The sequence below is a fragment of the Spinacia oleracea genome, chromosome 3 (assembly GCF_020520425.1).
Source record: "Spinacia oleracea cultivar Varoflay chromosome 3, BTI_SOV_V1, whole genome shotgun sequence".
NCBI lineage: Eukaryota > Viridiplantae > Streptophyta > Magnoliopsida > Caryophyllales > Amaranthaceae > Spinacia > Spinacia oleracea.
The window spans coordinates 7,561,629-7,574,268 of NC_079489.1; the positions used below are offsets into that span (position 1 = coordinate 7,561,629).

The 12,640-nt window shown below is 31.7% G+C and overlaps 2 protein-coding genes across 2 annotated transcripts; one reads left to right on the top strand and one right to left on the bottom strand.

The window, feature by feature from the left end:
- Positions 1-496: 496 nt before the first annotated feature.
- LOC110797082 (uncharacterized) lies at positions 497-1,891 on the bottom strand. Its single transcript, XM_022002182.2, has one exon. The coding sequence runs from the start codon at positions 1,462-1,464 to the stop codon at positions 730-732; it is 735 nt and encodes a 244-aa protein (XP_021857874.2). The 5' UTR covers positions 1,465-1,891; the 3' UTR covers positions 497-729.
- Positions 1,892-2,333: 442 nt separating this feature from the next.
- Positions 2,334-3,250, top strand: LOC110797092 (auxin-responsive protein SAUR32-like). Its single transcript, XM_022002193.2, has one exon. The coding sequence runs from the start codon at positions 2,513-2,515 to the stop codon at positions 2,981-2,983; it is 471 nt and encodes a 156-aa protein (XP_021857885.1). The 5' UTR covers positions 2,334-2,512; the 3' UTR covers positions 2,984-3,250.
- Positions 3,251-12,640: the final 9,390 nt, after the last annotated feature.

The window sequence follows — 12,640 nt, forward strand, 5'->3', positions numbered from 1 at the left end:
GTGTTCCAAGAAGATTAAAGATCATCAACTATACCAACAAACAGGGGAAAATATGTTTTAAGATGCAACTATGCAAGGTTTTAAGATTCAATGCTCAGAACTTGCATTAGTCTTCCTTGTTAGAACACACACATCACAGTATAACTTGGCTACTCAAATTTCACTATGCAATGTTTACAACTAATAAAAACATTTAAAATTCCACAAATCATTTTTGGTATCAAACAGCCGTAGGAGTTTCCCTTCAATGCAGGAACTGGAAGCCGATACAAGGTCAGAAAAAACAAACATCACAACCAAGTGACCACCAGTTGAAACTCATGTGAAACCCTAACTCATTAAACTTATGTTCAACAGGCTGAGGAAAGACAATCTAAAAAAAACATATAAAAACAACCAGCAACATATAGATTTGTATCATAGTTACATGACTTATATCCGAAATCAGATATTTATTCATAAGCAAATTTAGGGGCTAACTATCACAGTTATATACGAAGTATATGCAACAATGAAAAGAATATAGAACAGTGCGCTCAATTAGTCAATTATCATTAACATGAAAAACAGGACAAATGAAGAACAATAGAGAGTACTTCTAATATTCAAACTGAAAACTCCTTTTCCACAACAAAAGCATTCACAATGGATGTATGCAACAAAGTTCACTGACAGAGAAACTTGACATTCATATTTTGTTTACATCACACACAATCATAGACTGTCGGACTATTGATCATCTTCGAAATCATACTCACAAAGTAAACCGAGTCCACTACAGCCAGTATCATTCTCTTCGAGTTTTCGAACTGGTTTCCTCTTCTTGACAACAAAACTGATGACTGCATCTTCATACACCTTCCGTTTCTTCACAATTGGCACAATCGGATACTGCTTCGTAATCAAGCGTGCTGGCGGAAACATCAATTTGTCATCCATCTTCTTTTCCTGATGATGCAACACATCTAGTATTCCTGCTTCCAGATTCAAAACCTCATGCTTCGACTTCATAGATCTAAGTTCCTCAATGTTGGCCACGGATTCAGCTTGCCGTTTCAATTCACGGGCACGAATCTCAACAGATTTCATCTTATCCTCTTCAAAATCATCAATTTCTTTATCTGGATTACTCGGTTCAAAATTCCTCGTGGCGCCGGACTCGATTTGGTAATCGCTATTTTTCGGGTCGGTCTTCATCGTGATCTCCGAAGAACAATTCGTACACTTTATATAAAACCTAAAAACTTTGATCATTCCTAAATAAATCTCTCGAATAACGTCTTCCTTTCTGGAATTGAATTTAGTCCCTTGATACATGTAATTTCCACACGAACAGCATCTAATACTCATCGGGAGCATCATCCGCACTTTGATTTGATGATTTTGGGGTTGCCTACGTCTAGGGAGTTTGGCCGGATCGAAATCCGCCGGATAGTACTTGTTCAGTACTTTCCTTTCACCCATTGTAATTCGTAAACTTCAAGTGTTTCAGATTAAAATCTTGAGTTTTTCTTTTCTTTTCTTTTTCGAGGGATTTCTGAGTTTTGGTTCTAACAAATCAACCAACTTGGTTATTTATTTATAGGGTACAACATCGATGGAGAATGATCTTGACAAATTAGGCGTTTTTATTTTCCAAAATCTTTGGATTATACATCCGGGTGCACAGTGCTCATGGTGCACCCTGTTGAACATTTATCGAAAATCTAATGAACATTTAGAATGATTTCAATGTACATGTACTAGTGAAATATTTAAACTATATGTTCTATGCATTTGAACTATATGTTCATTGGCTATATGTTCTTTGAGTATGAACAATATGTTCTTTGTATTTGAACTATATGTTCATTTAAAAACAGGGTGCACAGTGAGCATTGTGCACCCGGGTGCATAAACCATATTTTGGTAGATTTTGAAGTAACATAAAAAAGGAAAGTTTCCTAAATCAACTGATAACTACTCCTACTAATTAAGGCGAGTTACCTTAACTACAATATTACAACTGCAATACTTACACGTTTTCCCACTTTCCTTGACAAGAAAGGAATGGAATGGACTCTTTTAATTTACTATCTAGAAACAAGACAGATTTCCACTATCAAGTAAAATTCTATTATTCCTTAATTTTAATTAAAAATATTAAAAACTTGGTGTGCGATTCAAGAAACCTTTTTCAAACAATTTTAACCGTATTTAAAAATATTTTAATATGACAAAAAATAAATAAAAAATTCCTTTTCCTACTCCTAAAAGGCCAAAAACTATCCTCCCCACTATAAATACACACCACGCAAGTCTTCAAAACCTTCATCTCATATGTGATTATTTGAGCAATATCCCAACTTCTTTAATCAATTCCTCTCTTACTTTTTTGTTCTTTCTATTTCTTCTTCCGATCTTTTGCCTTTTCCCATCTTCTTAAAACACTAAAACCTTAAACAACAACCACAAAAACCTAGAACACCAAATCTTTTTGCTTAATTTTGTTTTAGGTTGGAAATTTGTTACAATGGGTAGTGGTGAAAGACAACACATGAACTTCCACCTCCACCTCTCCGATCTTTTCCACCGCCACCACCGTCATCATCACGGCGACAACAACAAGAAGAACACGAACAAGGGTGTACCAAAAGGGTGCATGGCGTTTCTAGTAGGGCATGAAGGAGAAGAGAAACTTGAAAGGTTTGTGATTCCAATTATGTACATTAATCACCCTTTATTCATCAAACTCCTTAAAGAAGCCGAAGAAGAGTATGGATTTGATCAAAAGGGTCCTATCATTATTCCATGCCACGTGGAGCAATTCCGTAACATTCAAGACGTGATTGATCGTGAGCACCACCGTATGATGAACCCTCACCACCATCATCATCATCATCGCAACAATTTCTTGTACGTGCTTAAAGGCTTGATCGATTTTCCGGCTTTATTGGAGGCGGTGGTGATTATTTTTACTTGTTTATCAAGATGTAAATTTTAGTTTCTTGATTTGTTTTTGTTTTTTGTGGGAATTTTTATCTTTGGGCGAGATGAAATTCAAGTGAAAGTGGAACTTGACTCTTGACTTGGAAGGTATAGTTCTTTTCGGAGCTATAAAAAGCTCTCCTTCGGGAGACACCTCCAAGGGCGAGTAGGGCTTTTTCCCCTCAAAGAGGGGTTTTTGCCTGCTACTAAGTTTCCACTTATGTATTTGCCCTTATAATATACAAGTTTACTTTCTATCAAAAAAATAAAGAAATTCAAGTGATTAATTGTAGCCGACAATGATGAAAGTTTGGTAATTGATGATATTGTATGATACAATTAAAGAGTTGTAAGTAGTAATTAAGTGCAGTTTATAAGAAGCTCATGATTTGGCCATGTTAGATTACGGAGTATTACTTAACCAAAACTGTTTTTCTGTTTGGTGCCTATTATCTGGGTTTTTCCGCATCCGTTTAAAGAGTATTGCTCCGTATATAAACGCTTTAGGTCATGACCTATTGTTAGTGAAACACGTTAAATCTTTGTGTTATTTATTCGGTAACCATTAGGGCGTTTTCCTGTGATTATCATAAACTCGCTAGCACAATGAACAAGAAAAGGAATGCTAAATTACATTCTGTAACTTATCATTACGAGTCTGATACTAAAGGAAATTTCCTTAAGGAAAATCCATTGTCTCTAGTTTATGTTTCAATCTTGATCTTTCCCCAAGCACAACAACAAAATTTGTTTGAATTCAACTTTTACCGAAGAATGAGAGTCAATACTCAAGAGGTTATACTCACACTTTTGCACCAATATTTTAGAGTGAAAACTACTATCCCCATCTTTTTTATTCTTTACGTATTCTAAAGTGTACGAGTGCAAAAGTCGTAGGATTAACAAGTTTAGAATAGCACAGGGTCCCAAAAATTCGAGGGCCCAAAAATATTCGAGAGTGTTTTAGTAATTTAACTTTTTAATAATGTACCAAAAATTCGTTAATTTTTCTGCTTCAGCATCAAATACTCCTAAAATATTCTTATATTTTCAAGAAAAATAGAATCTAGTAGGAGAATTTAATACACATAAAAAAATTTCATAAAAAAACCTCATTAATTATTTACTGTTACAATAATCAACATTAACCTCCATGTACTGAACTTTCATCAGCAAAATAAGTTTCAAGTCTAATGAGTGTAAATAAATTATAATCAGGTCTTATAATGATAATAAGTTCCAACCAGGTCCTATATAATATCAATAAATTTCAATCAGTTGCTATAAGTTATAATCCGGTTTTATAAGTTTACTCTTTCAAATTTACTCTCTAGTATTATCGGGACAAACAAGTTTAATCAGTTTCTATAAGTTCAAGGGAATAAATTACGATTTTGTAGGCTCTTGAATACTCTCTTTTGATCTTACTTACGGCAAATAAGTAAATAACTGCGGAGTATTAGGCCCAACTTTTACTGCTGATTTCGGCCCTGTTCGGCATGTTGAGCAGTTGAGTAGAGGACTAGAGCCCAGAGGATAGCGTTTAGCCGTTTACTGTAGCGAGTAGCGGCAAACAATAGCGGGTAATGGTAGCTGTTAATTTAGCGGATAACTCGTCACATAATAGTATTCGGTACGGCCTTGTTCTGTTCACCTTGTTTCCACTTATTTCAGTAAAAAAAAAGTTCAGATAGGTTCAGTTAGGTTCAGTTAAGTTCAGATAAGTTCAGATAAGATAAGTTCAGGAAAAATAAAGGTTGCCCAAGTACAACTTATAACTAAAATAAGTTTTGATAAGTTTTAATAAGTTCAAATTAGTTCAGAGAAGTTCAGATAAGATAAGTTCAGAAAAAATAAGTGAAAATCAGGTGAATAGAACGCACTCGTAGCGGTTGATAATGTAAAATACAATAAAAGTTATATATACTACTGTTTAAAACTTTACTGTAAATTTATCAAACGCTACCCGCTACCTTTAAACGCTACTAATTTTAATGTTAACATAAGCTGCCCAATCGCTAACCGCTACCTTGCCAAATAATTATGAAATCAAAATGCTACTTCAAACACTACTGTCGAACAGGTCTTTCGTATATACATTCAACGGATGCTATATGTTACTGCCAATGGCGAGCAAAATAAGTGGATACTCGTTGGCCAGGAACCATTGTTCCAGAACAAGAAATGGAACCGGTTTTGGTGGTTCCGGATCTCCAAAACCGGTTCCATTTCTAGTGACAGAAGAATGTGACAAAAGAATGTGATGGTTAGAGTTGAAGCAAAGCGAGCGATTGTGGTGGTGGAAATGGTGCCATATATCAAAATATAATGTTTGCCTTTTATATTTTATTGAATTTTAGTTTTTTTTCCCTTACATCTTTAAGTAGAAGGATGAGAGGAATGTGTAAAAAACAAAAAGATGAGAATAAGGAGTAGGAGAGTATATTATCGGTAGGATTAAATTCTAAATTTACTTTACCAAACAGATGGAATAAGTTATGATTTTATATGTATCGTTGATTATAAACTCATGGGTTTAATACTCAAACATATACTTTATACCTGTGGTTGAACCAAACAGGGTCTAACTGAATAGTCAACAAAATATGGATACGACTGTGTGCATTAAAAATATCATAAATGCCACTAATTAGAACATTGTACACAAAAGACGTTAAATTTGTGTTTACAATGACAATAGATTTTTATTTATTTTATCTCTTCTCTTTACTTTACCTCATAATAACATTTTGAATTTTTTTTTTTTAAATTTTAAAAATTATTCATTAATAATTAATCATATGTTAATCAACAATTTTTTTATTATCTTAAATATATATTTTTTAATCAATCAATAACTTCAATAACTGTATACTAAAATACACATCATGATTGACACGTGTCATCTTTCGATGTGTCTTTGACTTTTTTTTAAATTTAATTTAATTTAATTTTATAATGTCTACTCCATTAAAGAAACTTTTAAAAACTATAAATTTTCTAATTTGTTTCCTTCCATATCATAGAACAATATACGGAGTATATTACAAGTAATATTACGAGTTCATTTATTATGGCAAAAATCGAAAATAATACACTGCACTATTACTATTGATTTTCTAATATTAATATGAAAAATATCAATCACGTAACATGGAAAAAATTGCAAATTATACACTGCACTATTACTATTGATTTTCTAATATTGGTTTATATGTTACTAATTATTATCATAAAAATATATGATTTTACAATCTTAACAAATGAATTTCAACTGCAAAATAAACATTTAGATAAATCATTTAACTCTTATGTTTCTTAAACTTAACTTATTATTAAACATAATTACTATTTAATTTTCCCGAGAAAAGTGAAAATAAATTAAAAATACTGATGTTCAATTTGTAGTTTACGTACGTAGTATAATTTATGTTTAATTGACCACTTTGAACTAATTGTGTCTTATACAAATTCAAAATTTTACTACGTCGTTACAAAATATTAGTTCATTAAAAATATTTAATATTTATAATATTATTTACGAGTAATTATAATACTCCGTAAACAAATTTTAATTTCATATGTGCGTTACATGAGTGCTAAGCTAGCTATTTATATATTTAAGCCGTTTTTCCCGTATTTTACAATTTTGAAATTTGAAATTTCCCAGTATCTCCGTTTCCCCGCTTCCGTTTCCAATATTAGTAAAAATATTACAGGCTAAGTTAGAAGTTAAAGCAGATTTAACGGAAGAATCGAATCGCACCTTGAAACAGGTTCCGCAACCTCAATTAAAAAATCACTAGCTTGGGAATACTATGCCGACCGGGTTTCTAAGAAAATCCGGCCGTTCGGACAAGTCCAGAGCGGACGGTAATCCGAATCGGGCTTCATCTCCATATTTGTGTAGTCCCTCATATTAAGCTCAAACTCATCTACAAAAATTAAACCCAGATATAAAAATCAGATTAAAAATTGGATTTGGGAGTTGGGATTGTTAAAATATTAATCTAGAAAAATCTAAATAATACAATTGTAAAAATAGTTAAATGTATTATGTAGAAAAATCTAGAAATATAATAATCTAGAATAATCTTAGGAAATATCTAGGAGCTAGACTAGAAAAATCTAGTAACTAAAATGTCTAGAATTATCCTAAGAAAAATCTAGATGATGAAGGGAGTAGAAAAATCTAGAAACCATAATACAACAACTATAAATAGGTTGTATGTGCATAAGTTTCGGGTGAGCTAATCAAGAGAGCTCCCACAAAAATTATGAGTGAGAGGTAGAAACAAGGGTTCTACCAAAGAGATAAGTGAGAGACATGAGCTCTCGCAAATATTGTTGTACAATTTTTATCAATACAATTTTGTTATATAATTGAGGTCCATCAAAACTTCCGCGTGTGTCCTCAAATTTCTATCAGGGATTTGGGATTGGGGAGCAAAATACAAACAAAATCGAATCATACAGTGGACTACAATGTTGTTGGCGAGGTATGATTTAGGGAAATCGAAGTCGAAGTCGATATTTGATGATTTAATCCTCTTGATTCTCCTCCTATAGTGTTGTTGGGTTTCCTTCCTATTTGTGAAGTCGTTTAAAGCCATTGAAGATTGCACCCCCATGATGTTGAAGTAAGTTTGTGTGCGTTATTGTTAGTGCTAGTGTTAGTATTTCCAACTACAATTTAGAAATGCCAAACTAATTAGAAACATCGACTCAACTTCAATTTTTAGGGTTCATTCAGTTCTACAATTGAACAATTCACAAGGACACAAAACTTACAGTGGCGAGGTGATGGCCGGCGGCGGTGGCGATGAGGAAGAATAATATCGCCTTTTGTTTATACGGAGTATTATTAGCTATTTAGCTTAGTATTTATAGTACAAACTTCCTAATCGGAAAGCCTGTCTTAACGCGCGCCTATTGTTATCTGTTTATATATATTTATCTTTAATGGAACTAGTTATTGCATCTGTGATTATGACTGAAAATTAATCTCGATAAAAATTGAGTTAAATAAAAAAGTTATAATACTTTGATATTTAAATAGTTACCTATAACATGAGATAAATATTTAATGTATTATTTATTTTTGTTAGGGTGATAGAATATAAAATATGATTAAATATTCAAAAACTTTTGTGTGCCCCCGATCTACGGTATTTTACTGTACATCCAAATATAAAAGTGAATCAAACCAAAGATATAAGTGACCTTATTTGAGAACTAAAGTTACCTTACTCAAGGATAAATGTGACCCTAACCATTTAAAAAATGCGACCCTAACAATGAACAATGAAGTGTCATGATCAAGAGTGATATGCTTGTTACAAGTTATAACTATGACCAATACAACACCAACAATGAAAATATACACCAATACACAAGTGTAATATAGGTAGTAGGCTACGTGGAGTTTGACCCCACACCATGTACAATATTATACATTGCTCTACCATTTGAGCTAATAGCCTTGAAAATAAGGTAACTTATAACTACAATAAAGAAAACTTATAGCATCAATCTATATAATATACTAAAAGAGAGGAAATCAATGTGGTGATGACAAATGTCACTCTATGATTCGCCTCTCTTTTAATATAAATAATTAAGCTTAAAATAAAATAATTAATATACTTCGTATATTTTTTACTTAAACCTTCTAATTAAATACGGTAATAAATCAATTACACTACGAAAATACTTATTTACTTATTGGAATGAATTTCTTAATTTAAATATACTACTAAAATAACATGTTGAAATATGATGTGCATACATCAAGATCATTGACTAAAAAAAAGTTATACTAAGAATCTACGCCAATATTACAATATTACAATATTTACAATATGACAATAATCTGTACTGTATAACATAAAAATAAAATATTTTAGCAAGGTTGTCTAAAACATATTTTTATTTTAAATGTTTTAACATTTCTTAGCATGTTTCAAAATATTAAGCTTAAATTTGCTAATTACTAATAGTATATATTGTCAATTTTTATTTAAAATATGTGTCTTATATTGACTGCAGATATGTATAACGAACGTTTACCTTTAGTATTTATCAAGGTTGTGTCATGCTTATTGAAAAGAAAGTTTAATAACTTTGTATCTTTTCTTTCTCGAATTTATAGTTTCTACTTATCCTTTTATTTAATAGTTCCTTAATCTTGAATAATGAAAACAATTTTAAGAGGTTTTTTTTATTTTCTTTGTCTTTGATCATGTGATGGGTAATATATTTGTCTTTACTTTACATTGTAATCTAATGAAAAATCTTTGCGCGCAATTTCGAGTAACAGAAATCGATGTGGAGTTATGTCGCTCGCTGATTTTCCTTTCTTATACTTGATTCTATATTAAAAAAAATCCACTATCTCCCATCATACCTATTTTTCTATTAAATTATAATATATAAGCTTATAATAGCTTATTGTGTAAAACTCCGTGTAAAGACTATACGATTAATTTCGGACGGAGAGAGTACATATTATAATGTTTTACTTTATTTACTCCATTATTCTAATAAGACACTAGAACTTTAGAAGACTCTATAATAGAACTTTAAAATTAAAAACTCTCGTACCAAAAAAAATGTTAAGTCTAGGGGTGGGTTTGAGGCAACCGTGGATACATGGGTGGGTGATAGATCGGGGATGAGTTTGATCTTTTATCCGTTAAGAAGGAGATTGGGAGGGGAGGGTACCTTTCCTATCGTGGGTGACGGGGATATGGATGAGAATTTTAGACGAGTATGAGTGTGGAGACCCGGACCAACCTCAAAGTCATGACTAGCTGAATAAGGTAAATACAAACTTTTACATAAGACGGTCTTACAGAAAAGGCCACATTGATGTATAAATTAAGCAATGAAATAAATTAGTTAAACACTTGAACTAATTAGTTAAGCACTGAAACCAATTAGTTAAACAATGAAAATAATTAGTTAAGCACTAGAACTAATTAGTTAACCAATAGAACCAATTAGTTAAACAATCGAAGTGGTCTTTCCGGTAAGACGGTCTTACACAAAAGTTGTCGTAAAGTAAATAGTGGAGTAGGTATTATCCATCATTAATTTTAATTAGGAAAACATCTATAAGTTATATGTGTCCAAAGTATAATGTAATCAGACAACCAAATTGTCAAATACTCTTAGAGTTTTAAAATTCAAAACTATCTTATAAAAAAATAATATCGGGTCCATCCGTCTAGGGTTTGGTTTGAGGAGGGTGTAGATACACGGACGGGTGATGAAACGAGGTTAATTTTATCTTTTACACACAGGGCTGGAATTAAGACGGGGTGAGTATCGTACCTATCGTGGTGATTGAAATGGGGATGTGAATTTTAGGCTAGGTGTTGAGAGACCAGCCCCACTGCGCTTCGAAGTTATCTCTAGCTGAATAAAGTATATGGTGGGGTAGAGATGTTAAATGAACGGGTAATGATGTTGATGGTAGGGGAGTATTAAGTGGGTATGACTATCGAAGTAAAGAGCGGATGAGAATAAATTTATGTTTGACATGGATTATGAAAGGGGAAGAACATAAATATATCTATGTACCCTTATTTTATTTTATTTGAATTTGTTAAATAAATAAGACACGGAATGGGATAGTAACAGATCTATCCATCGTTAGTTTTAATAAGAAGATTATCTATAAACTCTATTTTGATAATAATTGTTTATAGCTATAGTATAGATATGCAAACTTATTATTCATATCATAAATCGTGCATTGCACGGGTACTATACTAGTAAGGGTAACTAAAAGAACAGAACATGTGCGGATAACATTCTCCTTTTAGGCCGCCACACAATATATTATCGTAAATCGGTCTTTCTGAAAAATTTGGGTTAAATAATTTAATATTAAATTTAATTTAAACTTGAGTTATCGGTTCCTATGTTTAAATTTCAGTTACCCTTTGTTTTTTAGCTCTAAGTAAATATAAATTAGGGTTATTAATAAGCTGGTAAGAGATATTGACGGGGTAAATGTTGCTCAGCTTCAAACTTTTCTTTCCTTTATCGTACCAAGTGACATTTCTCAGGCCATCTGCTCAATCAACTTATCCCAAAAGTAGGACATGATTTTTTTACAAACTTTTATAGTTTTATGTAAGGCGGCATTACACAAAAGACCACATTGTTATCATATAAGTTAAGTAATGAAATTAATTAGTTAAGCATCAGAACTAATTAGTTAAGCACTGAACGAATTAGTTAAGCACCAAAAGTAATTAGTTAAACAAGAAACTAATTAGTTAAGCAATTAAAGTGATCTTTTCGATAATACGGTCTTACATAGAAGTTGCTGTGATTTTTTCAGATCGGCAAGTTGAGGGGAAGTTCAGCTCGGATATGGCCAAGGACTTCATTGAGTCCCAAAAAATAAACACAACAAGGATTGGAATTGGGTTTGGGAGACGGCGGGTCACCCCAAGGGTCGTACAATGATTGTGTATGCGAGTGATGCTTTCATGGCCGAGTCGTTAGGAATTAAAGAAGTGCTTTCTTGGCTTGTAATGTGCATGAAGAGACTCAATCAAGTCATAGAGGAATCATTAATTACGGGTAATTGCAAACCACTAAGGGTGAGTCGACATGGTTCCTTCATCGATCAAGGATTCAAAGAAAACATATACGAAGTACAAATTAGATGAATTCTAACCAAAATTACTAGTTAAAAGCATAGATAAAATCAGAGGTAGCATGAATCTTTAACTTTCGCATCTTCATGACCAACTTTCTTCTATCAAAATATGTTCATACCACCCCTTCATTAAGTTGCTTAAAGTTCACATGTGGGCTTCCATCGCTTGCTTAGTTGCCAAGATTAAAACAAAGCCTATCGTTGATATGCTGGCCATGTCTTTATTTTTTTATTTAATTTTCATTTTAGAAATTATGTAATACGAACTAGTTTGTTAAGGAACATTATGACATCATCTTTCGGTGATTTTTGTCGGAAAATTAATTCGGGGTTGTAATTTAAAATTGACTAGACTTTAGCCCGGTTTCTATTCAATTGTTACGTTAAAATAAAACTCCTACATATATCAACTGCTATATTTTATTTATTAGATTAAATTGATATTTTTTTTTATTATGGATTGAATTTCATTTTAGATTTATTTTTTAATTATTATAGTGTTTGATTTTGGATGAAATTGTATATAAGAAATATTAATAATTATTTAATAAAAATATTTACATGGCATCTAATTATTTATCTAAGTGGCATTCGACTTTTTAATTCAAAAATAATTTTGAAGTCTTATTTTTCATTGGCTGAAACCATTAGATTTCCTACGTGGCGCTCTAATATTGGATTAATGTTTGATTTTGGATTGAATTTTATTTTAGATTAGTGTTTGATTTTGGGTGAATTTTATTTTAGATTTATTTTTTAATTATTAGAGTGTTTGATTTTGGATGGAATTGTATTATATTAGTAATTAATTAATTAATTAATTTAAATATATACATGGCACCTAATTAATTATCTACGTGGCACTCGATTTTTTTAATTCAAAAATAAATTAGAAATCTTATTTTTCATTGGCTGAAACCATAGATTTCCTACGTGGCGCTTTAATATTGGATTAATGTTTGATTTTGGATTGAATTTTATTTTAGATTAGTGTTT

What these genes read in the sequence shown, in the direction of transcription:
- LOC110797082 (XM_022002182.2), bottom strand. Translation starts at nt 1,464, where the DNA reads ATGGGTGAAAGGAAAGTACTGAACAAGTACTATCCGGCGGATTTCGAT.
- LOC110797092 (XM_022002193.2), top strand. Translation starts at nt 2,513, where the DNA reads ATGGGTAGTGGTGAAAGACAACACATGAACTTCCACCTCCACCTCTCC.